The sequence below is a fragment of the Mustela lutreola genome, chromosome 11, assembly GCF_030435805.1.
Source record: "Mustela lutreola isolate mMusLut2 chromosome 11, mMusLut2.pri, whole genome shotgun sequence".
NCBI classification, from domain to species: domain Eukaryota; kingdom Metazoa; phylum Chordata; class Mammalia; order Carnivora; family Mustelidae; genus Mustela; species Mustela lutreola.
In genome coordinates this window covers 64,059,933-64,087,836 of record NC_081300.1, presented here as the reverse complement: position 1 = coordinate 64,087,836, position 27,904 = coordinate 64,059,933, and the positions used below count along the sequence as shown (strand labels likewise).

The 27,904-nt window shown below is 54.3% G+C and overlaps 1 protein-coding gene across 1 annotated transcript; it reads right to left on the bottom strand.

The window, feature by feature from the left end:
• Window positions 1-239: 239 nt before the first annotated feature.
• On the bottom strand, window positions 240-27,513 carry PPIL2 (peptidylprolyl isomerase like 2). Its single transcript, XM_059138838.1, has 20 exons — window positions 27,366-27,513; window positions 25,619-25,668; window positions 24,351-24,396; window positions 22,200-22,262; window positions 21,176-21,227; window positions 16,418-16,469; window positions 12,515-12,606; window positions 11,577-11,666; window positions 10,661-10,736; window positions 9,780-9,940; window positions 8,504-8,579; window positions 7,824-7,930; window positions 7,279-7,368; window positions 6,918-6,951; window positions 6,215-6,332; window positions 2,240-2,296; window positions 1,801-1,873; window positions 1,624-1,686; window positions 1,395-1,534; window positions 240-1,130 (listed from the first exon to the last, which is right to left on the bottom strand). Exons 1-20 carry the CDS (start codon window positions 27,395-27,397, stop codon window positions 1,034-1,036), a joined length of 1,569 nt encoding a protein of 522 aa, XP_058994821.1. The 5' UTR covers window positions 27,398-27,513; the 3' UTR covers window positions 240-1,033.
• Between the last annotated feature and the right edge of the window lie 391 nt (window positions 27,514-27,904).

Below are 27,904 nucleotides of genomic sequence, written 5' to 3'. Positions count from 1 at the left end.
CCACCAAGGACAGAGCGTTAAGTGAGGTTTGCAGTGTGACATGCTGGAGGGGGTCGTGGCCCGTGCCAACATGAGGACGACAGGCCTCAGGAGTGGGTGTGAGGAGGTGTATAGCTGTCCCACGCTTCTGCAGAGGCACTCTGGGAAAGCTGAGGTAGTGTTGTCAAGGTCAGGAGCAGGGAAGCCACATGGGGACAGGCTACAGAAGAAACAGAAAACAAAGGGCAGACAAGCAAATGTAAAGGATTTTTTGACATTTATAGAAAAATAAAGAGAAGGGATTTTAAAATCCAGAAACAATGGTGAGGCTGGTCTGAAAGCCATAGTGCTAGAGTGAGGAGTCAAATGTTTGAGCCCAAAGTCAGGCCCTAAGGGCGGGGGGTGCGTGGGGGCAGCTGCTCCCATGGGCTCTTCTTCCCATCCTGAGGCAGCGGGGCCAGAGCAGGCCCACGGGGGAACATGGCTATGACCGTCCAGAGTCCTTGCGGGGGCGGCGGCGGGGGGGGGGGCAGGCCTCAGCTAGTCCAGGCAAAAGGCAGCAGGAGAGTTTTTAGGAACTCGGGTCAAGGCTCTGGTCAAGGGTCCTCAAGCCACAGGCAACAGGAGCTCCCTAGTCTGTGGCAGCAGGCGAGGAGGTCGGGCTCTGCCAGCCTGTGTTTCTAATGAGGTCCCAGGTGCTAAAGCTGAGCACACAGTACCCAAGGGAGACGACAAAAATGGGGCCGGGGAGGAAGGCACAGCCTCTGCCTTCTTCCCCCACCCAGGCCCACTGTGCAGGTGGGCCTAAGGGCCACAGCCCACGCCTGGTGGTCTGAGATATCATTTGGGTTTGGCCCCGGCCTGGGAAGAGGGTCGGGCCACTGTACCAAGTGAAGGCGGGGAAGGCCTGTGGACTCCGAGGGCCAAGAAAGGGGACTCCTGCAACCAGCAAGAGCTTTAGTGAGCTGTAGTCAGAAAGGCGGAGACCTCCGTGGTGTGGATACAGGTCCCCAGCCCTGAGTCCCTCTAGGGCTCCAGAGGGGCAGACCTGCTGCTACCAGGAGCTGAAGTCCCCAAAGCCTCGGCTGGGCTTTTTCTTGGCTGCAGGGACAGCTGTGCTGGTTGAAGGCTCTTCCTCTGCTGCCCGTTTCCTGGGAAGGGGGGAAGTACTTGAGCTGCTGGGTGTAGATGAGTCCCCCGCGCTGGGAGCCCATGCACACCCACAGCGCCTGCTCAGTGTGAGGTCGCGCAGTCACATATTCCCCCCCCAACCCCGAGTCCTTGAGCTCCAGCCTACACAGTGGCCCCCACGGCACCTGCTCCCCGCCATTGTCTGGTTCTCTCGCCACGGGTGGGCTCTAACCATGGGCGCTGGGAAGCTCTGCAAATGGGACGAGCACCCTCATTGCACTCACGTGGCTGCTGGGTTGATGTATTTGCCCACCCCCTGGCGGTACGTCTGGGGGCCTTGGCTCCCCGCCTTGGGCTGTTGAGTTTTTATAGCGCTTTCTGGGGCCGCCTCCTCGAGCTGTGTCTTCTTCCGTTCCTCAGCAATCTGGGACGGAGCAGGGCAACAGCTGGCTTGGAGCCCCACAGGCTGGGTGGGGTTCCTGCAGCCTCCCGCCGTCCAGGTGGCCTCCTCACCTGAGCATCGGCCTCCTCGTAGGGGTCCACAAACACGGTGGTGGAGTCGATGCGGATCTCCTCCTAGCAACAGAGGGAGACAAGTGAGTGGGCGGTGGGAGGCGGCAGGCCCCTCCAAACCCACCTGCCCCGTGCCCATCCTGGGCAGCAGTTCCCCCAGTCTCCCTTGGCATGTACCTTAGGGCGGTCGGTTTTGGGGTCACTCTCCACGTTCTCCATGGCTGTCAGCGTGTCAAAGCCCCCAACAACCCTGTAGCCAAGGAACAAGGGTACCTCTGAATGTGCCCCAGGGAAGGATACCCCCCCCAAAAGCATGGCAAGAGGGGCAGAGGATGGGCCTGAGAAGGGCCACATGGATGGGGGCGTGGCCTGGGGAGGGGAACCAAGCGGGGGGCAAGTTTGGACAGGGCAGCTGGCCAGAAGGGGCTGGAGTGGCCCTCCCCTCAGCCAGGAGGTCCACAGAGCCAGCCATCCCCTGGCTAACAGAAAAGGCTGTGACCTCAGCAGTGATGGTGGTTGTGAGACCAAATGAGCACTGAGCCGGGCATGGGGAAAGGCAGTGAGAGGGTCCCACTAAGAAAGGAGCCCTCCCACACCAGCACCCCCAACCTCTTACCGCCCAAAGATGGTGTGCTTCTTGTCCAGGTACGCACAGGATCGAAAGGTGATAAAGCTGGGTGAGGAGGAGGGGAAATTAGAAGAGCCTGTGAGCTTCCCCACCCAGCCTGCTTGGCCCCCAAGGTTTCTGGGCACCCACTAGGCATCCCTGTCCCCCAAAAGCAGCTCTGAGAAGCTGGTGCTTCACTTGTATGCGTGGACCCCACACATATACCTGGTTGGGGCAGGCCGTCAGGCAAGGCCACTGAGGGGACCGGAACCCTGGTTCCCCAGGAGAAGGCCTGGGCAAGGCCAGGGGAGGCTCTGCCACCAGATCAGGCTGCAGCCAACTTCTGGTGGACAGACACTGCCAGAGCCTGCAGGCAGAGGCTGCTGGGAGGGGTCTGAGGTGGGGGGAAGGGAGACTGGACACCAGAGACCATCCCACTGTGACAGCACGTGAAGATGCACGGACTCTGAACTGGAAGAGAGGAGACGGGCAGGAAAGGAAGCAGAGACCCTGAGGAATGTGGGTAAACACCCATAAATGCTGACCTAGTAAATTTTCAAATCTAATTTGGTGTAAAAATGAGTGAAACTTAAATATCCAACTATAAGAACATGTGAGCTGGCTGAGCTGGGGGAATGGCACAGGCAGGGTTTGTCTGCGAAGGAGGGAGAGAGATTAAGTGGTAAGTGCAGACTTTAAATAAATCTACTTAAAGCCAAAAGTGACACATAACTTCCAAATCAGGTGAAAGAGAAAAGGAAGAAATGAAAAGTATTTTTAAAAAGGGGAAACTACGCATGCCTGGGTGGCTCGCTCAGTCAGTTAAGCATCTGCCTTTGGCTCAGGTCATGATCCCAAGGTCATGGGATCAAGCCCCACATCGGGCTCCCTGCTCAGCGGGAAGCCTGCTTCTCCCTCTGCCTCTGCCCCCGCTTGTGTTCCCTCTCTCGCTGTCTCTGTCTAATAAATAAAATCTTTTTAAAAAAGGGGGGGTAACCAGGAAGTACAAATTAAGATAATAGAAAATACAGATACTGACTAGAAAGTTAAGTACACACCTACGACTGTCAGTTTGAATTAAAATAACCCCAAATCTAGGTGTGTGCCATTAAAAAGACACCCCTAAAACCTCAAGAATCTGGAACGCTCCAGGTAAAAGCATGGAAGAAGAGGCCCAAGAAGAGCTGGGAGAGAAGCCTTCTGGGGCAGGGTCTCTGGAAGAGCAACCGGTTTGGGCCGGAGAGCCCTCCTGGGACACCATGTTACCCACATCCCCGACAGCCCACAGCACACAGAGTCAAGCAAGGGACAGAAGCTGAAGCCCATTCCACTGGGGTCAACACCCCTTCAGACCCGACCAGGCCTGACCAGACGCGGCCAGCAGGACAGTCTCCACAGACACCCACAACTGTGCAGACCTGAGCTCTGGCCATCAAGTGGGTCTCTTGGCCATGCGTTGCTAAGACAGGTCAGGAAGCTTAAAAGGGAATGAAATAGTCCTGAAGGAAAAAGGAGGAAAGAAAAGCAATGACAGGGCAAACAAAGATATACCAGAAAGGAAGTCAAGTCTACAATTCGTTATATGACCTAAGAAGACAGCGAAGGAAACACGAGCCGTAGGCATGCACAGCCTCGGACGTCTGCGGTGGTGGCGAGCAAGATGGGAGCCTGGGAGAGGAGAGAAACGGGAAGAAGAAGCCAGTGAAGATGGAAACAGAAGGAAATCACATAAAATAAAAACAGGAAAGCCTTCCGTAAACCATTAAGGAGAGCGGGAATGCAGACACAGTGACGGACAGGAAGGGAGATGCCGCAGAAGTCTGGAAATCTAGAGACGGACCAGTTCCATTCTGGCACAACAGCAGCGACCCAGATGGCCCTCAAAGCAGAACCCGAACTGAGGAGTCAGTGTGAAAGATCCGCAAAAGCTGTCCCTGGCATGTTACCTCACCAAGCAGACCGGAAGTGAGCTAAACCCACCCCAGGCGGTTCACGCTGGGCCTCAGGCCCGACCAGCCCAGCTGCCTTCCAGGACAAAACAGTGACAAGCCAGGCTGGTCAACCCAACGCTTCTGTCCACAGATTCCAGAAGGAAAAGAAAACGGTCTGATCGTAGTAACAGATGCTAAGAGAAAAGCCACTGGAAACACAGCCTCTCCCAAAGAGTCGGGCCGGCAACAAATTTGATCAGATGGCAAAACAGCACGGAACCTGAGAGCAGGACGCCCACGTGCTCTCCTTACAGGCCCGACCGTGAGGGAACTAGTGTCCCCGCCGGAAGAGCAACAACACCTTGAGCTGATAAATGCTGAATATCTAGGAAACCCAGGACGCTTTTTTTTTTTTTTTTAAGATTTTATTTGTCAGAGAGAGAGAGAGAGAATGAGTGAGTGCACACAAGCAGGGACAGAAACAGGCAGGAGAAGCAGGTTCCCTGATGAGCAGGGAGCCCTATATGGGATTTGATCCCAGGATCCTAGGATCATGACCTGAGGCAAAGGCTGGCACTTAACTGACTGAGCCACCCAGGTGCCCCAAACCCAGGACACTCTTAATAAACTATTTGAATAAAGTAGTTAGATATAAAATCAACTTTTTTTTAAAAAGATTTTATCTATTTGAGAGAGAGTGTTAGGGCACACAAGCAAGGGAGAGGCAGGGAGAGGGAGAAGCAGGCTCCCCACTGAGTAGGCAGCCTGACACAGAACTCGATCCCAGGACCCTGGATCATGACCTGTGCTGAACACAGATGCTTAACCTACTGAGCCACCCAGGTGCTCCCCAAAATAGACTTTATATGAGCAACTGAACTGGAAAAGAATTTTGATTTTAAAATACCAAATAAGGGGCACCTGGGTGGCTCAGAATATATACTGTATATTTTAAAATACTATGGACGATTTTTCCAACTGGGAATACCTGGAAAAAGTATCTGGAAAACAGATGCCTAATCTAAAAAGCTCTGAAGAAAAATACAAACCTCCTCAAAAAAAGTGAGCAAAGAGGAAAGAGTTGACAAAGAACAAGGAGAAACAAAAGAAGAAGCAGGAAGGGACGCCTGGGTGGCTCAGTTGGTTAAGCAGCTGCCTTCGGCTCAGGTCATGATCCCAGCGTCCTGGAATCGAGTCCCACATCGGGCTCCTTGCTCCACGGGGAGCCTGCTTCTCCCTCTGACTCTGCCTTCCACTCTGTCTGCCTGTGCTCGCTTTCGCTCGCTCTCTCTCTGACAAATAAATAAATAAAATCTTTAAAAAAAAAAAAAAAAAGAAGAAGCAGGAAGCCCATTCCAGGTTTCTTGACAAGCAGAAACCAAAGAAGTTTTAAAAATCGGAAATAATGGAAGTCAGGTGAACTACAGCTCCCAGAGAGCGAAGGACAGACAGATCAAGAGAAACTCTGGTTGGCTGGGCACCCCCATTCCACCCAACGGGACGGTGCTGCAGGGGAATCCCATCAAATGTGCAGGAACCCCCCCCACCGCTGCCCCACCGCCGCCCCCCGACTGCCGATGCCACCATCACCGGTCACCGGGCCCCATGTTGCACAGACAGATCTCCCCTGTCCTGCCCACTCCATGGCGTGAGGCTCCTCTGGAAAACTGTCTTGCCTCCACTCCTGCCCCTCCCAGGCTGGGTCTGGCTACTCCCCTCCCCACACTCACTCCTGTGGGGCCCTCACCTCCTACCTTTCCATCAGGACACAGGGCCACCCAGGCCCAGACTTCCAGCACTCCATGTCCTGGGCTACCCCCTCTCTGCGGCCGGAGCCAGCTTCTGCCGCCTCCCACAGCCTCCCTTGGGCCTCTGAGCAACCACCCAGGCTTAATCCTTCATGGATGCATGCACAAACACAGGGGTGGGGTTGGGGGGATGGGGGTCCTCTCCCCCAGGGCGCTGCCTACTTTCTGGGCAGGATTCGGGTGGAGCACGCCCTGGAGGGCAAAGCTGAGAGAGAGGACCCACCCACAGGTGCCCAGTGACTCACAACTGAGACTTGTTGGCGTTGGGCCCTGAGTTGGCCATGCTGAGGATGCCCCGGCCCGTGTGCGAGAGGTTGGGCCGGAACTCGTCTTTGAAGGGTTTTCCCCAGTAAGACTCCCCGCCTGTGGGAGGAAGGGGCAAGGCTAGCAGCAGCAATGCCTGGATCCCGGCCAAGTGTGACCAGTGGATGCAGCCCAGTTCCACAGATGTGCGCTGAGTCCCGAGGGGCCCTGCTGAGTACTCCAGGGGGCAGCCCTGCTCTGAGGGAACCTCATCACCATCTCCCCACGGACCTCCCCACTTCTAGCCCCCAGGCCCCTCAGAGCCCTGCATGGGGCTGGACCCCTAGGACAAGGAGGACAGGGTGAGAGCTACAGGTCATGCCCACTCACACCACACTGGGTGAGGACACTGCTTGGGCCCTTGGAGCCGATGGACCCAGAGGAGGCTCCAGAGCAGCCAGAAGGCACCGCATGGCCTCTCCAGCCCATCCAGGCTGTGCAACCATCTCAAAAAAAAAACAAAAAACAAAAACAAACCAAGGGATGCACCTAAGGTCACCCCTCAGGCTAGTGGCTGTCCTATCAGAATCCACATCTGGAACTCTCTTGGCGGCACAGCCCCCACCCAACTACCCCCCCCCCCCCCCACCGCAAGGCCTACAGAGCAGCCAGAGCTGCTGAGGAAGCCCGCGCACCGGTGCCTACCTGTGCCGGTGCCGGTGGGGTCACCCCCCTGGATCTGTGAGAGGAAGCAAGGCCAGTCAGCAAACTCTGCCCTGGGAGCCCGAAGTCCCCGCCAGCCCTCCACTTGCTCCCCACCTGCCTGGCAGGCCTGAGGGCGACTGAGTGCCTGGTGAGGACACAGCCCTCCTGGGCCAGCTCTCTGCACGAGCCCAGCACAGCCCGGCTGGGGACTCACAGGGGTCAGTCTGCATGCTCCCCGCCCGGGGAGAAGGGGCTCACAAGTACGACTCTCAGCAGTCCCCACAGCCCTCGCCCCAGCCAGGAGCCCTATGGCCCCCACGGGGGTGCAGGTCTGCGGCCAGCGCAGATCCCCGTCACTCACCACGAAGTTCCGGATGGACCTGTGGAAGATGGTCCCATCGTAGTACTGCTTCTTGCAGAGCTTGATAAAGTTTTCACAGGTCTTCGGCGTCTACACAATAGCCCAGATGCCTCCGTGAGGCGAGGAGCAGACCGTGGGAGGATCACAAGCACCACCCAGGGCCCGGATCAGGCAGGGGGGCTGGTCAGCTGCCCAGGCCAGACCCGGTAAAGCAGCACCGTGAGGCTGAATGACAGGACACGTACATCTGCCATGACCCTGAGTGAGGGCCACCAAGAGACACCTGAGCAAGTGGGGGGGCAGGGGGGTGTGCATGTGTGGAGCCTGACCCCTTCTGTGGGATGGGTATGCATGCCCCATCCAGAACACAGGCCCAGGAAGCACCATGCGCAGCTCCCAGGGTCCCTTCTGGGGAGGGGAGTGCGGGCACTGGGCCTTCTAGGGGGCGGGTGGAACATTCGTTCTCCCACAAGCGCATACAGGTGTGACTACGGACTGAAAAGCTGGGCAGGCGTGCGGACTCTGGTGGGGACGGCCACACGCACCATGTCGCAGTGCAGCTCCAGATTGAGGTCACCCTTGTTGGTGTGCAGGCGCACATAGCCCTTCTTCTTCACAAACTGGTAGCGCAGCACGTCCTCATCAATGGCGGCTGCAAACCAAGGCCTGAGTCCGTGCTGCCCTCCGGCTGGGGCAACAACCCCTACCCATACCAGGTCTGGGGGGAGCCCAAGGATGGGCCCTGGCCAAGCACGGGCTCACGGTGCCCAAGCCACAGGTCAGGGTGGGTCTAGGGGCCGGGGGACACGGCAGGGCTCGGCAGGTAAGGTGGGAGAGCCTGGAAAAGCCTGGAATGGGATGTCACTGGATAGGAAGGGGACAGTGGGGGTCAGGTAGGCCGAAAACACGAGAGGAAGAGGCATGGGGCCAGTGCCAAGGTGGAGTGTAGGCTGGAGCCCAAGACAGGACAGCCCCGGTGGGTGGAAGGAGGACCTCCTACCCCCTGGCTGGGCCCCCACTGCAGCCTCTGCCCCCCCAGACACACACACACACTTTCAGAAAAGGCCTGTCGCTGCCTAACCACACCGGAGCCTAACCACACCAGAGCTGCCTAAGCACCCATGAAGGCCAGGCACGATGGCATGTCGCAGGGTGCAGGGGCAGGATGCCCGCCCTTGGCCGCTGTGAGGCAGCCTGCTGGGGACGGACATGCAAGGGCAGCTACCTGCTTCGTGCGTGGTCTCCGGAACCATGGCAGTGGAGGTAAAGGAGGCGCTGACCTTCCCGGTGGAATAGTGTGCCTGCAGAGAAAACGAGGTGGCCCGTGAGCAGTGTCCCGGGAAGCTGGAAGGCCAGGATCCCACCTCTCGGGGCCCCTCAGTGCCCTTCCTCCAAGAAGCCATCCCTGGCGGCCTCCCACAGAGCCCAGCGGGGACTTCTGGGCGGCCTGGCTCTTTCTCTAAAGGCTCAGGGAGTGAGGGGACTGACCGGGGGCATGTGCGACAGAGGGCCCTGACCAGCCAGGAGGCTGAGACCCAGGTGGCCAAGGCTCTCATGGTAACTGAAACCCTGGACAGAACTAGGAACCAGTCACTGCTGGGGTTCACAGTATGAGGGACGCTAGTTTCTTTTCAAAGGTTTCAATTTCCTAGAGTAAACACACTGCTTTTTCAATCAGGGAAAAATAAGCCCCAATATGTTAAAAATATTTTTATCAGAGACAGAGAAGAGGAAAAAAAAGGTATTTCTCCCCGTCAGAAAGAAGTACACCAAAATGCTAAGCACTGCTGTTTTAGAGACATGGGATTGTGAACAACAAACTTCTCTCTTGTGAGTTTTCCAGGATAATCCTCTGAGGGAGCCTCAGAGCCCTCCCTCCCCCATCCCCTGGAGCCCTGCCTGAACAAAAGAACAAGCAGCTTTGGGGCCTGACAGGCTAGGGCACAAATCCTGTCACCATCACTGCCAACTGGGGGCCTTGGAGCCAAAAGTGGGTATCATGAAAAGCAAACATGACACCCAGGCAGAGGCCCAGGCGGTGGGCACCAGCTGTCCCCTCCCCTCAGCACCATGGTCCCCCGAAACACCCCTGCAGTCTCTCCCTGGGCTTCCTCTGGGCAACAAGTGATCTGCTCTGCAGGGCAGTGACTGCATCCCAGGGGCTGTCCCGTCCCTGCTGTCCTGAGGCTGCAGCGCCACATGGTAAGCAGGCAGAGGTCCACCCAGCCTATCCGCTCCAGGCTGCCGAGCTTGGGCCAGCGTGAGACACAAACCCCGTGGGCCCCCAGCATATGCACCAGCCACCTCCAGCCTCCTGAGGCCCAGCCTCAGTGCAGGCCGCCTCTGGGCCCCCAAGGGGCAGCTGGGCTCTGAGGGGTCCCAGCCACCACCCTCCAAAGGTATCCCAGGGCCCCACGAGCCCCTTCCCCCAGGACCTCTCTGAGGAGCTGAGATAGGCAGGCCGGCTGCGCTGGCAGCTATGTAGCCCTCTGCCTACTCACAGCATTCAGCTTGTCCACTTTCTTCTTCTCGGGGACCTTCATGGTGGCCGCCAGGACCTCGTCCCCTTTGAACTCCTTGTAGAGCTCCTGCAGCGTCTCACGGGTCTCGGCGTTCGTATTTTTCAAATAATAAGATGGGTCCTGTTTGGCCTTTTCTTCATCTACAAAACAGCACAGTGACCCTGCTCAGACGATCCCCCAGTGATGTCCCCAGACAGGCGCGACAGGGACAAGAGGCCAGAGCCAGCTGCAACAGCAAAAGCCCAGAACAGGATGCAGGCAAGTAAGCCGAGCCCCCACACAGTGACTCCTGGGGGCCACGACACAGGGGAGGGGGACGGGGAAGAGTGCGAACAACAGCTCGTAAGGGTGGCAAGATAGCCCACCCGCAGGCGGTTTCCACTGTGGTCTACTCTGGACTCTGTCCCTAGCCACGCCCTGGCCACAGTCACCCCTTACCCTCCCAGGACCTGCCTCCGTGCCAGAGGGACCCAGCAGCCTGCACTCATGACCTGTCCCTGAAGTGGGAACAGAGACAATTTCTAAGGAGCAAGGGGAGGACTTGGGAGAGGACATGCACTCAGGGGGCCTGAGGCAGAGTCCTGAGTGGGGAGGAGGTGGGGCCCAGGCCTCCACCATATGTGGCTGTGGGCACCAAGCAAATGGGCCCCAGCTGGGACTCCCCACATCATGCCCCCCATGGACGGGTGTGGGTGAGTGCGGTCGTGCCAAGGTCGGCACAGAAGGGAGCATTGGCCAGTCTGGGCTCAAGCAAGATTCCTGGATGTTCCCACCCCCAGCAAGGGGAGGGCTTTACCCAGAAGGCATGGACCTATTTCACCCAAACCCCTGGCACCAAAGCCAGCTGTGCTTATACTTACCAGGATCTGTCATCTTCATATTATTCTTCACATGAAAGAAATCAGAGACGTTGAATTTGTCCAAATTGGTGGGATCCTGAAGCAAAAAGAACATGTGCAGCAGAGTGAGCCGGGCTACAAAGGACAGCCGGGCAGCCCCAGGGGCATAGGCCCGGAAAGAGAGAGGGAGGGGCACCATGGAGATCTGGGGTGTCAAGCAGGGAATGGAGGGCACCTGCGGTCAGGAGTGGGCTCTGCCAAAACAGGGCCAAGAGCAGGGGTGGGCGGGGGGTGGTGGACAGACACTGGCATACTGTGTCCCGTTCTCCCCAGCATACGGCCGATGAGCATGGATGGACATTCATCTAGGAGGTGAGGGCAGACGTGAGGCAGCCAACTTAGGCCTCCCACACACACACACCCCCTCACCACACTCCCTTCAGCCCAGCTGCCAGACACAGAGCCCGCAGCACCTCGGGTCCACCCCGTGGGAGGGAGCATGCGTGGACCTCTGATAAGGATGGGGTAAGTAAGGATGGGAATGGCCCACGAGGCCACCCCCAGAGTTTCTAAGTCCAGGTCTTTCAGGAGCCCGCTCAGGGCTGACACCTAGAGGCACGTCCTATGCTCAACACTGGAGTAGAACACATACCAGCCCGTCCTTTCTGGATATGGAGATGGCTTTGGGGGCAGAGATAAGATACCCTGGCATGGCAAGGACAGGGATCGGAAGGAGAGATGTGAGAGCCAGACAGAAGCGGCCGTGCAAAGGCCCAGGCGGATAGAGAGCAGGGGTGCTGGAGCTGGGGGCACTGCCAGCAGTGGGGGGCAGCTGGGAAACCACAACCAGGCATGCCCAGAGCCTGTGCAGGGAGGTGGGGTTGGCAGAGGGCATCGGGGTCCACCCTCAGAAGAGCAGTGGCAAGGGGATGCCCACCTGAAGGGTGATGATGTCCTGCCGAGAGAAGGGCTCGTCCGTCAGCAGGTCTCGGAAGTTCTTGGCCTTGATATTTAACTGTTCCACTGCCTGCAGCCAGGAGGGAGCCCGCTGTTAGGGTGCCTGCCCCAACCCTGGCCCTGGGAGCCAGGAGGTCACCCAGGTGCCAGTGCCATTCCAGGGGGGAGGGAAAGGATGGCACGACCGTGTACCCCCCCACCCCAGAGGGTGGAGCCAGCTGAGCCGCAGAGACTAGAATCCGCCATCTCAGCAAGGCTCACGGAAGGACACTCGCGCGACACACAGCAGACATCAGCAAACGGGCTCTACAAGGCCAGCCTTGCAGCTCTACCAAGCCCCTCAAGCCAAATCTGTGCTCTGTGGGCAGCAGTGACCCTCAGAGCCTCTAGGGCAGCACTGGCCACCCAGACCCTGCCCACAGCCAGGGACAGGTGGGAAAACAGCTCAGAGAGGGCTTCCGTGCAACATGGTGCCGTGGCGACTGCTGTGGTACCCTCTGCCAGCCCACCCGGAGCAGCAGCCTGTGGGGTGGAAATCGGGGCCTCCCCTCCCCACCTGTCCACCAGCCTGCGTCTGCTCCTCCTGGGGACTCCAGCAGGAAGTGAGGCGGTGGGTGCTCAATGCTCCCCTCAGCCCTGGGCCTGCCCTCAGAGCACAGGTTCCCTCCCAGGGCCTGATCAATGAAGACAAGGACTGCAGGGCGGACCCCTGGGGTACAAAACCAACCCACAGGTTTCAGGTCTGGAGGCCACCAGAAGGGCAAACCTCTTCTTGACTGCACTAGTGGCTCTCAGAATGCAGGCTCCACAGAGACAGGCTGTGCCCACGGTGCCCGGGGCAACCTCAGCACCAGCCCAGGGTTGCCCTGAGACACACCCCTAAAGAGCCTACAGGCGACATGGTTCCCAAGAACCCACCTCGTAGGTGTAGACATTGCCGGTGGTCCTGACAGCTACAATGTGGGTGTTGTTGGTGAACACGGTAAACAGCACTGGGCAGTGGTACTTTCCTAGAAAGAAGGCACATAAAAAACCAGTCGGAGAAAGGGCCAGGGTCAGAGCAAGGGAGGACACAGAACCCTGTGTCAGCAGGCCCAGAACAGAGACCCACAGACAGTAAGCTGCTCAAGTCCCCGGCTCCAATCCCAGTGGGAAACTCCTAATCGTCCTACAAAACCCAAGCCCCACACGGCCATCATTGAAGGCGTCTACGCCATCAGCCTGCTGCTAGCAGCCACTACCCTGGTCTCCTCCTCCTCCACCTCATACCCTGCCACATTCCCTAACCCCCTGTACCCATGCCTGCGTTGTTGCAACAAACTCCCACTGCCCTCCCTGCCCCTGCCTTGCCAGCTCTGCACCAAGCAGCCATGAAGCCCGTTCAAATAAGTCCCAACAAATACACTGCGGAAAAAGGGGGGAGGATATTTACAGATTGAGACTCAGGACAAAGCAAGCACACAGATTTGTGTGGGCTTCTAAAAAATCTTGATTAGAAAACTAGAAGAAAAAGATTATGAAAGTATTCCAGAATTTTGACCACAGGCTGGATATCTGATACTAAAGAATTCCTGTTAAGTGTTTAGGTGTGATGATGGTACTATGATGACTTTTTAAGTCCTTATCGTTTAGACATACACACTGAAGCACTTAAGCATAAAATGACATGGTATCTGGTATTTGCTTCAAAATTACCTAAGGAGGTGTCACACGGGAGCACAGATAAAACCACACAGCTCTGAGTGGACAGGAACTGAACTGGGTGATGGCTACGGAGCAGGGATCACCGTACTAATTCTACTTTCATTTGTCTGGAGTTTCCAATTAAAAGCAAAGCCAAAGAGGCGCCCAGGTGGCTCAGTTGGTTGAGTGACTGCCTTCAGCTCAGGTCATGATCCTGGAGTCCCGGAATCGAGTCCCGTATCGGGATCCCTGCTCAGCAAGGGGTCTGCTTCTCCCTCTGACCTTCTCCCTCTCCTGCTCACTCTCTCTCATTCTCTTTCTCTCTCAAATAAATACATATTAAAAAAATAATAATAATAAAAAATAAAATAAAATAAAAACAAAGCCAAAAGGGGGTCTGGGTGGCTCAGTTGGTTAAGCGTTCAACTCTTGACTTCGACTCAGGTCATGGTACCAGGGTCCTTGAATTGAGCACCATGGCAGGCTCCGTGCTCAGTGTGGAGTCTGCTTGAGGATTCTCTCTCCTCCTCTCCTTCTGCCCTCCCCCTCCTCATACACATGTACATGCCTGTGCTCGTACTCGCTCTCAAATACATCTTTAAAAACAACAACAAAGCAAAAGGGGCACCTAGGTGGCTCAGTCGGTTAGACATCCAACTCTTTTTTTGTTTTGTTTTTAAAGATTTTATTCATTTATTTGACAGAGAGAGAGCATAAGCAGGCAGAGTGGCAGGCACAGGGAGAGAGAAAAGCAGGCTCTCTGCAGGGCAGGGAGCCCAATGAGGGACTTGATCCCAGGACCCTGAGATCATGACCTGAACCAAAGGCAGATTCTTAACCAACTGAGCCACCCAGGTGCTCCAAGCATCCAACTCTTGATCTCAGCTCAGGTCTTGATCTTCGTACTATGAGTTCCAGCCCTGCATTGAGCTCCATGCTGGGTATGGAGCCTACTTTTTTTTTTTTTTTTAAAGGATTTTATTTATTTATTTGGCAAAGAGAGATCACGAGCAGGCAGAGAGGCATGCGGGAGGTGGGGGCAGGCTCCCTGCTGAGTAGAGAGCCCGATGTGGGGCTCAATCCCAGGACCCTGAGATCATGACCTGAGCTGAAGGCAGAGACAACCCACAGAGCCACCCAGGGGCCCCTTGAGCCTACTTTAAAAAAAAAAAAAAAAAAGAAAGAAAGTAAAAAAAAGGTGCTGGCTGGTCGAAAATGTTAAAACAATAAAACCAGGTGAATGTTCGGAAGGTCAGATCTTATCTCTCCTCTCTGGCTGGCAGCTGGGAGTCCTGTGGGTGCCGTGTCCTGCACGACTGCTCTGCACCATCCCCACCCTGGACCCCTGCTTCTACCTCCACACTGTCCCAGCAATATAGGCCTCCTCAGGGCCTTTGCACCAGCTGTGCCCTCTGCCTGGAATGCTTATCCCCACATCCCCTCACACCTCCTGTCTCATCGGATTTCCACACAAACCCCATCAGTGTGTCTCGCTGTGACTCCCTCACCTCCCCGCTCCCTGTCTTTGGTTGCTGGCAGAAGCAGCATCTGACACACTATGGTGAACCATTGTCCAGTTTCCTCCCTCACCGTAATGTAAGCTCCTTTTACTCCAGGAGGGATGTGGCCTGTTTTGCTCTCTGCACGTGGCAGGCACTCAGTAAATATGTGCTGAATGAGACACACAGTGGGCCTCTGAGTCAGCGGATCTCCGAGCTCCTCAGAGCTCAGAGCAGGAGGTCTGCTGTGCTTATCTATCATCATGGAGCTCTGAGTCCCCAGGCCATCCACAAAGCGCCGTGCTCCAGTTTTGTCGAGGCCTACCCTCATTTACAGTGAGCCGGCACCTACTGTGGGCCAGGCTCTGGGGCAAGATGGGCGTGTCAGGCCCCAGCATCTTCCCCGGGATGCACGCACCCATTAAGCGCTCTCAACAACCTCAGCCACAGCACCTGCACGGGCTGCAAGAACTGTGCCAGGCCCACAAAGAGCCAAGAGCAAGGTGGGAGCCCGCGGGGAAGCACCTCAGCTCTGGTATCTGACAAGAACAGTGGAGGGTGTGGAGAGCTGGAAAGCAGGATCCCTGGGCTAGCGTGGGGCTTCACAACCAGTGGTGAGAAGCCCAGCCGAAGAAGTCCCCAGCAAACCCAACACACCCCCCCACCCCCACCTGCCCTGGGCCTCTGAGCAGCTCCTGCCTCAGCAATGAGCAGACCAGGGTCGCAGCTAAACAGGGTCCATGCCCTCAGGGCCCAGATGTCCACACAATGGCCATCCGCAACCCTCACGGCCCCACTGCCCTTGTGGGAAGCAGTGCCCCAAACTCAACATTTTACCCTCTCTCCCCTCCCCAGCTTTAAACCATCTGGACCTTTAAGGAAAAATTGTTACATCTTTTTTTTTTTTAATTGGGGCAAAATACACTTAACTTTTGCCACTTCAACCATTCTATTATTTTCAGTAATCTTTACTGCCAAGGTGGGGCCTGAACTCACATCCACGAGATCAAGAGCTGCGTGCTCCACTGACTGAGTCAGCCAAGGCGCCCTTACATATTTGAAAAATTAAGGGGCGCCTGGGAGGTTCAGTCTGTTAAGCAGTTGCATTTGGGTCAGGTGATGATCCCAGGGTCCTGGGATCGAGCCCCATGTCAGGCTCCTTGCTTGGTATGGAGCCTGCTTCTCCCTCTGCCTCTCCCTCTCCCTGCTTGTGCGGTTGCTCGCTCTCACACAGACACAAATACATAAATAAAATCTTTTAGTAAAAGAAAAAGAAAAAGAAAAATTAAGTGTCCGGCTTGATCAGACAGGAATGATGGATTCTGCAGAAAATATGGTGAGAGGCAGGGGCGCTGGGGTCCGAACACAGTCTTTAAAATGGCTGTAAAAGGGGGCGCCTGGGTGGCTCAGTGGGTTAATTTGGCTCAGGTCATGATCTCAGGGTCCTGGGATCGAGCCCCACATCGGGCTCTCTGCTCGGCAGGGGGCCTGCTTCCTCCTCTCTGCCTATGTCTCTGCCTACTTGTGATCTCTGTCTGTCAAATAAATAAAATAAAATCTTTTTAAATAAATAAATAAATAAATAAATAAATAAATAAATAAATAAATAAATAAAATGGCTGTAAAAGGGATCTCTCACCTTCCTTGTTCTTTGCAAAGTTCAGCCTGATCAGGGACCTCCCATCCAGTTTCTGGAAGAAAAATTAATAATTAATAAGGAGCAAGTGGCTGATGTGAAGAAATGCAGGGCCTATGAGGATGGGTGAGGCAGAGAGATGGGCAAGGTCTCTGAGCACGCAGAGCCCTCACAGCAGCAGGCAAGAGGAGAGCCACAGGGGCCGCCCGGAGGGCCCTGAGACCCAACAGTCACATGGGTAAGAGGGGCTGCTCCACGGAAACCCCAGCCTCTGAGCAGCACACTGACCTGCTCACAGGGCAACCCCTGCCTAGAGGCCGAGAGTGGAGGTGTGTTTTATACTTCTCAAATGCTGACACATTTTTATTATGAGCCCTGATGTACTGACTACATGTTACCATGAGAGACTATGGACTCTGAAAAACAATCTGAGGGTTTTGGAGGGGCAGGGCGTGGGAGGTTAGATGAGCCTGGTGGTGGGTATTATGGAGGGCATACTGCATGGAACACTGGGTGTGGTACAGAAACAATGAATTCTGGGGGCACCTGGGTGGCTCTGTGGGTTAAACCTCTGCTTTCAGCTCAGGTCATGATCTCAGGGTCCTGGGATCAAGACCTGCATCAGGCTCTCTGCTCGGTAGGGAGCCTGCTTCCCCTTCTCTCTCTGCCTACCTCTCTACCTACTTGTGATCTCTCTCTCTCTGTCAAATAAATAAATAAGATCTTAGAAAATAATAATAATAAACTGAATTCTGGTATGCTGAAATTTAGAAAATAAATAAAAATTTAAAAAAAAAAAAAAGAATGTTATGGGGGCACCTGGGGTGACTCAGTTGGTTAAGTGTCTGACTTCGGCTCAGGTCATGATCCCAGGGTCCTGGGATGGAGCCCCGCATTAGGCTCCCTGCCCAGCGGGAAGCCTGCTTCTCCCTCTCCCGCTCTCCCTGCTTGTGTTCCCTCTCTCGCAATGTCTCTCTCTGTCAAACAAACAAATAAAATCTTAAAATAAATAAATAAATGTTACTTCTTCACCTAGCTGCGGAGTACATGAGCGTGCTCCTGCTGTTCTGCAGTAGGACTAGTTTGTTGAGTGGGGGAGGAATCAATACCCCCACATGCGGAGTGACTGTGATGAGATCCTCCAGTTTTCAAATTTCCTGCGCCATCTGCAGTTTACCTCTTCTATCAGCGACTTTACAATAAAACAAGGTCCAGGCAGCCAGAAGAAAAGGCTGCCCCGAGGTCGGGGGCTTGGATTGGAACAAGAGAAGGGGACTGCAGAGAGACCCCCAGAAGGGGGAGGGAAAGCTGCCTGCCCAGGAGCACCTAACTGAGAGCCCACATCCTGGTGGTGCCTGGCCATTCCAGTGCGGGCCTGGCCTAGCCCCGCCTAGCCAAGCCACAGAGGAGATGCTGGCCAGGCCCCCATGTCCTCGCCCTCCTGCAGTGGCCAGCCCTCACCCGCTCCTCCATGGCTGGTTTCATTCCTGCGGTGGCCCCTCAACTGCCCCCGCCCCACCACCAGTGCAGTGAGCATTCAGCAATGGGGTCCTCGCTCCCAGGCTGCTCCCATCAGACAGCCCTCCTGCTTCAGGCCCAGGCAGCCTGGGTACAGGATCCTGCACACAACATGCTCCTCCTGGGTCCCCGGGAAGTGACATGGGCCAAGCCAGTTCCTGGTGAACTGCCCTTGGTTTAGCTGCCACGTTAGGCCTGGCCAGAGGCCGAGCCCAGAGCAGCTACAAGTTTTGGGGCCCTAAAGAGCACCCATGAAGCAAAAAGCCTGAAAAAAAAAAGTGCCCTCGATGCAACCAAATGACAATATCCATGGGGAAGGAGACCGAGGCCATGACAATGAGCAGGGACAAGAAGACCTGAGGCAGTCCAAGGGTAGGGTAGAGGCGGAAAGCCACCACTGGGAGCGCAGAGCACGGAGCCTTGGCCATGGACGAGCCCCGCAGACTCATCTGCTGCAGACGTAACACTCTTGTCAGGGAAGGCAATGAACCCCGAGCACAAGCCAATCACGGGGCACAGGCAGGCAGCACAGACCCCACAGGAAGCCCCTGGAAGCCCACAAGGGCTTCCCAGCAGAAAGCCTCACAGGAAAACACTGCCTAGTCATGCTTTTGAATGACAAAAAGTGAGGAACAACACAGCAGACACCTGAAGGAGAGCGCTCTTCTTCCGGAGACCAGGGTGCAAGCACCACCTCAACCATCTGAGAAAAAACCCCACAGGCTCTGGGTGGCTGGGCCCAGAAAGCACGACCCCCCCAGTCTAACCCCCTTTCTTCCAAGGGCAGGGAAAAACCGCTGTGAGCCACCCACCTGATCCGAGGGGCCAAGGGCACCCTACACTCTGTCACAAGGGCCAGAGGAGCCCAGACAGCACAGAAGGGCCTCTAGGAATCAGGTAACAAGACCTCAGCTAAGTAATAAACCAGTGACATTTCACCTGTCCTAAGCTAGCGACCAGGACACTGCTCACACTGCTCGCCCCCTCACTAACCTCCCCCTCAAGCCTCACAGCACCCAGGTCCTCCTGGGCCTCCCTGAAGGTGGCCTCCACCCTGCATGGCCACCAGGGTCTCCGTCACAGAGCCGACCAGGCCTCAGCCAGGTGCTGTCTTCCCCATCAGGGCAGGGCCTCATCTTAGCAGAGGGGCTCCAACCCCCTGGCTCCGGCCGGCTCTCCGCTCCATGATGCTAGAACCGGCTGCCTCACCCAGCCCGCTATTCCTCCTCACGCAGGCCATATTTCATGAGGTGAAAAACCTCTCGGCCTCCAACACCTCCCCCTGGTGTTGACTGTCCTCCAAGGACCCACAGAAGTCCCTACCCTCCCTGCTGGCCCTCCTCATCCCACCTCCACCCCAACTGCCTGCCCCACTCCATGCACCCAAATCCCTCCTGCTGCTCAGGGTTCTACTTCGAAGGGATAGACCTTTCTGCTGAAGCCCCACTGGCCTGGAACACCAAGCAGAGGCTGGATCGCCCAGTTCCACCTGCCTGTCCCAGGCACCTCTGGCACAGGATGTAAGTGACCCAGTCCTCCCAAGATGGGACTGCACTAAAAGATTCCTACTGGGCTCTCCCAGCCCCGGAGAAACAGAGACCCTCATGTGACAGCCCCACAAGGCCCACAGGTCCATCTGTAACAACAACCATGGGTCTAGTCTCTCTGTGCCCCCTCCTCAGCCTCCATCCTGGTCCAAGTTCACGCAGTACCTCCTGCACAGACAAGGGCACAGCCCCCTGGCTGCTTTCCCACCCTCCACCTTGCCTCCCTGTAGTCCTGTTTCCTACACCACAGCCAAAGTGAGCCTTCGAAACGCAGGCCAGGGGCGCCTGGGTGACTTAGTCGGTTAGGCTTCTGCCTTCAGCTCAAGTCATGATCTCAGGGTCCTTGGATCGAGCCCTGAATCAGGCTTTTGCTCGGCAGGGAGCCTGCTCCTCTCTCTGTCTGCCACTCTGCCTGCTTGTGTGCTCTCTATCAATAAACTCTTTGAAATAAAACAAAGACACAGGCCAGATCACAACATGCTTCTGCATGAAACCCTGTCCAGCTTCCAGCGCCCCCAGAACAAACCCAAACTCCCCCCCAGGGCCTTCAAGCCCTGCCTAACATGGCCTCTGACCATCTGCCACCATCCCCGGGTCTCAGCTTCAACGGTGCTGCTCCAACACCCTTCCCCAAGGCCCTCACCCCCCATCCCCGGCTCCCTGCCGGGGAGTGCCCCCACTTCCCACAGCTGATAGCTCCCAGGCCCTACCTGTTGCAGCTGTGGAACTGAAGAAATGGGCCTGTGCCGCAGTGTAAGGGAACAAGAGGGCCCCAAGAAGTAAGGGGACCACCAGAGTATGGGAAAGGCAGCAGCCCCACAGGTTTATGATGGAGGCCCACAGTGGGGGGCAGAAAAGGTGACTACGCTGGAACTTGGCTCTGGGGTTCTTTTCCCGAGTGGCACAGAATTCCTGACACTGGGCCTGTGTGCGTGACAGAGAAGGAGCTGCTTAACCTTAATCATGATAAAAACACAAATTAAGGGGCACCTAGCTTGCTCAGTCAGTGGAGCATGCAACTCTGATCTCAGGGTTGTAGGTTAGAGGCCCGCACTGGGTGTAGAGATTATTTAAAAGTAAAATCTTAAAATGTTTTTTTAAATGTTCTCACCCTGAGGCAAAGAAAATTTCTAAAAACTTGATCCTTGTGGTTATTGAGGGTATGGGAAAACAGGCATTTGCCACTTCTCTGGAGGACAGTTTGCCAGTAGCTGCTGAAACAGAAAACACACCCTCCCCATGACCCAGTAGTCCTGGGAGGACCCCCATATATGTGTCCAGAGATGGGCAAAGGGTGGTGGCTGTTTGCTGTAACAGCAGGTGACTTCCAAAATGCCACAACAGCCCCACAAGAAGACGTGGGCAGCCATGACAGGACATGGAATAGCTCTACACACTGACGTTCAGATCTCTATCACCCCAACAGGCGAGGAAGCAAGGTACAGTGGGGTTCACGCGTGGGACTGCATCAGGACCCAAGGAAAGAAAATGGACATCTGTACACACGCATGTACATGTAAGGAACATTTCCAGAAAGGAACAGTGTGGGCAAGAGAGGGGAGGAGAGTCCCACTCATGGTGCCCCATGCACAGTCCTCTACCGCTCTCATGTGTACACAAAAACCACAGAACAAAGGACAGACGAGAGGACAGCGTTCAATCGGCATTATTTAAAAACTCATGCCCTGCCACCTACCTCACCGTTGCTGGGGTTGGTCCCATACTTCTTAAGCCAAGGGACGATATTACTAAAGGGAAGAGAAGAGAGAATGTCAGCCAGGTGGCCAGGTGCAGCCCGGTGACGAGCCCACCATCTACCAGGGCCACGTCCAGGTGAGCGGTGCGAATGGGCTTTGCTCCGCATCACTTCTGCTAGCCCCTTGCCTTGACCAAGGAAGTGAGGAGTGTTTCTGGATACATGGGTTTCAACGTATATCCAGTGTTTTTATTGTGGTTATGGATAAACAACACAACGCAGCAAAAAAAGATAAACGTAAATGTTGATACGTCCACACAGTGACATACTGGGCCAGCACCAAAAGTCAGGCTTCCAGAGAATTCTGAATGACACAACTGGGTGAAAAATGGATTCAGAATTGTCTTTGCAGTACTACCCCAACCATGTACCACAAATAAACTCACAGAAAAAGAAGGGTATAAATGTTGACCATAGTTATCCCAGATAGTTTTATTATGGCAAATTTTTCCTTTAACTTCGAAGTATTTTCCACATTTTCTAAATAGAGACTGAAGCATGAAGAATTTACAGAAGCTGGTTTATGCTGGAACATAAAACACCATGCTTCAAAACACAGTACGGGGAAAGTGTACCTCAATTATGGCTCTACTTTCATAAATCGAAAAGTATTCAAGTTCGTTAACATTCCTAAACAGGTATAGGTAGGCCAATTAGAACCCTAGGTGCCCCCACCCACGGACGGGGAGAGGTCAATGCTACCCCAGGCAGGGACAGTAGTGCCTGCCAGCAAGGCTGCCTGCTCAGGGGTCACAACAACACTATGGTCTCATCCCCGAAGCTCCGGAAGTCTCCTGGGTCCCCAAGAGGCCACCCAACACTCCCGAGGCTGCCAACACCCCAGCGTGGCCTGGCTTGGCAGTGCCTAAGACTCAAACCCCCCAGCTGGTTCCATACCCCCTTCCCGAGTGGGTGTCAACAATCTCGCCCCCTTTGTTAGCTCAAAAGTCGAGGGAAAACTCACAGCAAGTCGAAGACGACACCCTCAGGGGTGCAGACTGGGTAGGCGAAGGGCTGCAGAGAGAGACTGAGAAAAGGGCAGAGTCACTCCAGGTCACACAGTGGCTCCCATGACTTCTCCCTTTGTTTCTTCCTTCTTCCCTCCAACAATTCCAGGGATCCTCTGCCCAGCCAGGGCTGGGTGTCAGTTCAGAGGTGAACCCCCCATCCCTGCCCCTCAGAAGCTCCCTGCACACACCAATAAATACAAGGCAAGGGTCCCAAGAGGTGCTGAGAGCACCTTGGGGCAACAGCAGCCTCTCTTTCCCCACACTCTCTGCTGTGTCATTTGACATGTTCGAGCCCAAAACAAGTTCCTGGAGGCAGCCTTGGGGGGGCAGGACTAGAATCCACTCCCTAAAACCTCACACAGCAGGCAGGCCACACTCTTCTACTGAGAGCTGCCCTCTCTCATCCCAAGAGACTGTGGTGGGCCTATCCTGGTCTGGGGGTGCTGGGCCCACTCCTGCTTAGAGTATGCACACAATCCCCCCCACATTTCTAAGGGGTAGGCATGTGACTCAGGCAAGTGCCCTAGGAGCCCTGGGTAAGTTCTAATACACGGATATGGGGGTAGATGGGTCTGCAGAGTCCCAGACTGCCATAAGCCATTTACCACCTCGTAGAGGGTAAAAAGCAGAACCCATAGATGAAGGGAGATTATACCTGGTGAACTTCCTTGAGCCAATACCCTTTTCTCTTGCACGGGGTTTCCATCGCCAGCCATCAAGAGCCCCGGCTGACCTGGCTTGTTTGTAAATTGGTCATCTCTAAGTTGGATCAGCACAGGTCAGTCCCCAGGACCTGGAGAGCCTGGCAATGATAGGGTCACCTCCCCAGATGCTGCTCCAGAAAGCCCTCAAGGAACAACCTCACCACCTCCAACCAGTGGTGATCCTGCTGCTGCTGGGGGCTGATGACAACAGGGTCCAACACCAAAGCAAGCTCCAGACGGCAAGCTCCATGCATCTTCTCCAAAATGGGCATCAAAGGGCCTATTCTCAAAGTGCATTTTTACCCAGAACCCAAGGTACTTAAAAAGTGGATGAAACACAGTTTAGAGATCTCTTGGAGGAACTGGAAACCAAGAATGAAAGTATTTCCATAAAATCCATTCATGCACACTCTGAATGAGACCAGATTCCTGGGAGACTGATGACAAATATCCATAGGGAGAAATCTAACCAATGATGCCTCTGTCTCACTTGTGGACCCTCCCTGAGCAAGTGCCAGGAGGAGGGAAAAGCCCTCACTCAATGCAACATGGGATCTTCCTGGGACAGACCGAGTGGCTGCACCCTTGGCCCTTCCTACATGCTCACTGCCCTGTGGTGTCTATCTGAGAGCACTAGGAGAACTCTGTCAGTTCTCAAGGCCCAGTTTGACCTATGGAATCAGAAACCAACGAGACACACACATACACCCACACCCACAATGCATGTGTCCAGACCAGGGATGATCATAGCTTGAGCTTGGGGAAACTGAGGCCCAAGTGGCCTATCTCCCCAACCCCCAATGTCTGGGGTTCGTTAATGCTAGTCCCACTTCTCCAGCAGACCCACCTTCTGTTCATACACATACCAACCATGGCGGGAAGAAGCATCTGGGAGTGTCTACATTTGGGTCTCTCCCCATCCCCAACAGTAACCTGTGTTCCCAGGGAAGGGGGAAGGGGTTCACAGTATCATGACTACTACTGTTGCTGTTACTACTTAGACCCTGGACTAAAAGAAAAGCACAAAAGACATGGGCCCGGAGTCAGACCACTGGGTTCAAGCCTCAGTGGCATCACTTTCTGGATGTGGCGCCAGGGTGAGGGACTTCCCACTTTTAAATACTGACTCTCTCAAGTGTAAAACAGGCTGAACAACAGAGTCTACTTACCTTAGAAAGAAAGAAGCTAAAAGAAACAACGCATAAACATACAGACAGAATGAGCAGAAAGTTAAGTATCAATTCTTATCACTCTTAGGTCACCTTCTCTCAGTTCAAGGAAGATCTAGGTGGGGAAATACAGACGGAACCCACATATGCCTCCCCAAGGGCCAGATTCACTGTCAAATAACGAGTACCAGGAAATAAGTAGGAGGGACAGATTAACACTCGAAACTCTTACCTGCAGTGATCAAAAGGTAAACGACGAAAATTGGCTTGTGGGATATCTGTTTAAGATGAAAATAAAAGAAAGCTTATTCTATAAATAACTTCATGTATGTGTTCCTACCACCAACACAATCCCATGTTAAGAAATAGTTCATGTTAATCATCTAGTGCGAACACTAGTATGGGTTAAAAAACCTTTCAATAGGGGCACCTGGGTGGCTCAGTCGTTAAGTGTCTGCCTTTGGCTCAGGTCATGATCCCAGGGTCCTGGGATTGAGTCCCGCTTCGGGCTTCCTGCTTGGCAGGAAGCCTGCATCTCCCTCTCCCACTCCCCCTGTTTGTGTTCCCTCTTCCAAAAAAATAAATAAAATCTTAAAAACAAACAAAACCTTTCAATAGGTAGAACACATGGAGTATATCAAGAACGAACTTAGAGCAATAAGCCACTGAGGTTGGGTTTCTCCCACAACATTGCTGTGGGGCTTGGCTTGGCTTTCCAAGACGGCTGTGCTGGTTTTATCCCCATCAGCAATTAATGAGAATGTGCTCTTTTTAATGCAGCCTTGATAAACTTGAGTATTATCATTCTTTATTAAAGAAAAAAAGAATGTTTATTTATGTCAAAAAATATCACCACCAGGGTGTCTAGGTGGCAGTCAGTTAAGCATCTGACTCTTTTTTTTTTTTTTTTACAGATTTTATTTATTTATTTGACAGAGAGGGAGATCAAAAGTAGGCAGACAAATAGGCATAGAGAGAGGGGAAGCGGTTCCCTGCTGAGCAGAGATTGTGATACAGGGCTAAAACCCAGGACCCTGAGATCATGACCTGAACTAAAGGCAGAGCCTTAACCCCCTAGGCCACCCAGGTGACCCTAAGCAACCAACTCTTGATTTTGGCTCAGGTCATGGTCTCAGGGTTATGAGATCAAGGCCTTGTCCTCTCTGTGCTCAGCATGGAGACTGTTTGAGTCAGTCTCTCTCTCTCTGCCCCTCCCCCAACCTGCAGTTGCTCTCGGGCATGCTGTCACAAAAATATATATAGATATATATACCCTCACCGAGATTAATTTTCTCATGTGTTCAGTGTTTTTTTGTGAATTATCTGTGTTCTCAATCCATCTGTCTGCTACACATCTGTCTGCTACACATCTGTCTGCTACAAAGTTCATTGTTAACTTTTACAGTCTCACTGTGTAGTGAAGACCATTATTACTTAATTACAAACCCCTACATACACACACATCCACACCAAGGGAAAAAGAAGGATTTCATGCCTTACCTGGTTTCTTGCCGCCATAGAAGTGAGTGTATTCAGCACAGGTAATGTACCTAAAGAAGAGAAAGAGAATCTTACTACCAACACCCTTTATAAAGAGGACAGTCTCTGGAAGTAACCGATGACTGAATCCTTTCACTCATTCAACAAATGCTTATAAAACACCTGCTATGTATCAGACACAAAGTGGTTAATGCAACAGAACACAGAGATACACAAACTAATAAGCAAATACAAATAGTCCTGCTCTCCTCTGAAGGAAATGAACAGAATTTAACAGAAGGCTTAAAGATGCAAAGGAGCTAGCCATGTGAAGATCTGAGGGAAGAACTTTCCAGATAGAGGGACCAAGCAGGCTTATCACATATAAAAGCCCTGACATAGGAAAAGCTGTTGTGTTTTCAGAAAAGGGTGAAGTCGCTGAAGAAAAGCACACAGGGGCATCCAGGAGCAGATGAAGAAGGGTGGTGGTCAGATCATGCAGGGCCCCACAAGCCGGGTAAGGGCTAAGGATTGGCTTTAAACAGTATGGAAAGCTGCTGGAGGGTTTTGAGTAAGGCCCTGGCATAACTAACATAAGTCCTCAAAGCATTTCCCTGGACCCTGTGTAGAGAGGGACAAGCAAGAGAGGCAACAGAAAACCAATCAGAAGGCAACTACGAAGGTTCAAGGACGAGTGCACATAAACTCCTACGGAACGGTTGCTGGATGAGTGAGAAGTGGCTCTTGGAAGAGCCACAAGGATTTACTGATGAACAGGGGGAGGAGAGAGCCGCAGAAAAGAGGCCTCAAAGCTAACTCCCAGACTTCTAAGAAACCCAACGGCGGTGTGACCACTGAGAGAGGGGAGATGAAGGAGGAGCACATTAAATTTGAGATGTCTATCAGACCTCCAGCTGGAAATGTTGAGTAAGCAGCTGACTACTGCAAGAGAGGAGATCACAAAGAACACAAAGGGAAGAAAAAACGTGGAGGACATGGATGTATGAAGTCTGGGAGAGGAAAGAGGATCCAGCAAAGGAGGCTGAGGATAGCGACGCCACTGAGGCAGACGTAAAACCAACAGCCTATGGTGTCCCACATACCAAAGAAGGTGTTCAGAAGGAATGAGGTGGTCAGCTGTGTCATGCTGTTGAGAAGCCCAACAAAATGAGAACTGTGATCACTAGATTTAGCAACAGAGAAGTTACTAGGATCCTGACAGGAGTAGTGCTGGGGAATCAAGCCTGCCTGGAGTAGTTTCAAGAAGACATCAGAACGCAGCAAGCAGACGCAAGTCTTTCACGTCTTGTGAGGAAAAAACCAACAAATCACAGTGGCAGCTGAAGGGGAGCACGGGGCACGACTAGTTTTGTTTTAAACTGCAAGACTCCGGGACATGAGTATAGGCGGATGAACAAGCATACAGGGAGACTGGGGGTGCGGGAGAGGCAGCGACTGATTCGGGAGCAGAGCTCGGGAGTGCAGAGGGGCCCGTGCTCGCCCAGCGCCAAGGCAGTGGGAGGGCACGCTCAGAAGAGGGCACCTACGGCGTGTTAGAACCGGGAGCCCGAGAGACCTCGGCGCTGGGGGTGGGGTGGACGGGGGTTAATTCCCCGCCTGAGGAAAGGGCAGAGGCTTCCGGGACAAAGCGCCATTTACGAGCCGCTCTGAGAACCAGCTCTGAGAGAGGGAAGAACGGCGGCGCGGAGTGCGGGACAGGCGGGCACTGAGGCCGAGCGAGGCTCCGCTCCGCTCCGGCTCAACTTACATCTTGTCCTTCTGATGCTGTCGCTTCCCCATGGCGGCGGCAGCGGCGACGCTGGCAGTGCCAGGACTAATGAGTACGGAGAAACGACGGCAAACAATCCAAATTCCGACTTCCCGGCCCAGCTAATTACTTCCGGGTCTCGTGGACCCGCCCCGGAAGCGGGCGCGGTGCCTAAGGGAACTGGAGCACCTGTTGCCGAGTGCGCATGCCCAGCAAGTACAGCCGGGTTCTAGGGTGCCTGGGCCGAATTCACCATAAGGCTTAGGTGATGGTGAGGCAAAGGATACCTATCTCGAGGCCCCACTTTCTCAGGCGCTGGGGGTCCTCTCTCTGGATCTTTCGCGTTCCCATCCAGCTCTGGCTACGTGCCGTTCCTGCTCAAGCGCGCCCTGGTTTCACCTGGGCTCTCAGGTCTTTAAGTCAGCCAGGCACCTTAAGTCCCACCAGCCTCGGGCTCATCTGTTTCCTTTCACCGCAGACAACTCCAAAGGCACGTCCGCGTTCGCTGTGTACCCGTTCTGCTCCCCCTAATCAGTCTC

Coding starts and splice junctions, on each gene's coding strand:
- PPIL2 (XM_059138838.1), bottom strand. CDS start 27,397: ATGGGGAAGCGACAGCATCAGAAGGACAAGAT. Junction 16,470..21,175: donor CCAACCCCAGCAACGGTGAG/GTAGGTGGCAGG, acceptor TTTTTCTTCCAG/AAACTGGATGGGAGGTCCCT. Junction 12,607..16,417: donor CTTTGCAAAGAACAAGGAAG/GTGAGAGATCCC, acceptor CCTTCTTTCTAG/GAAAGTACCACTGCCCAGTG.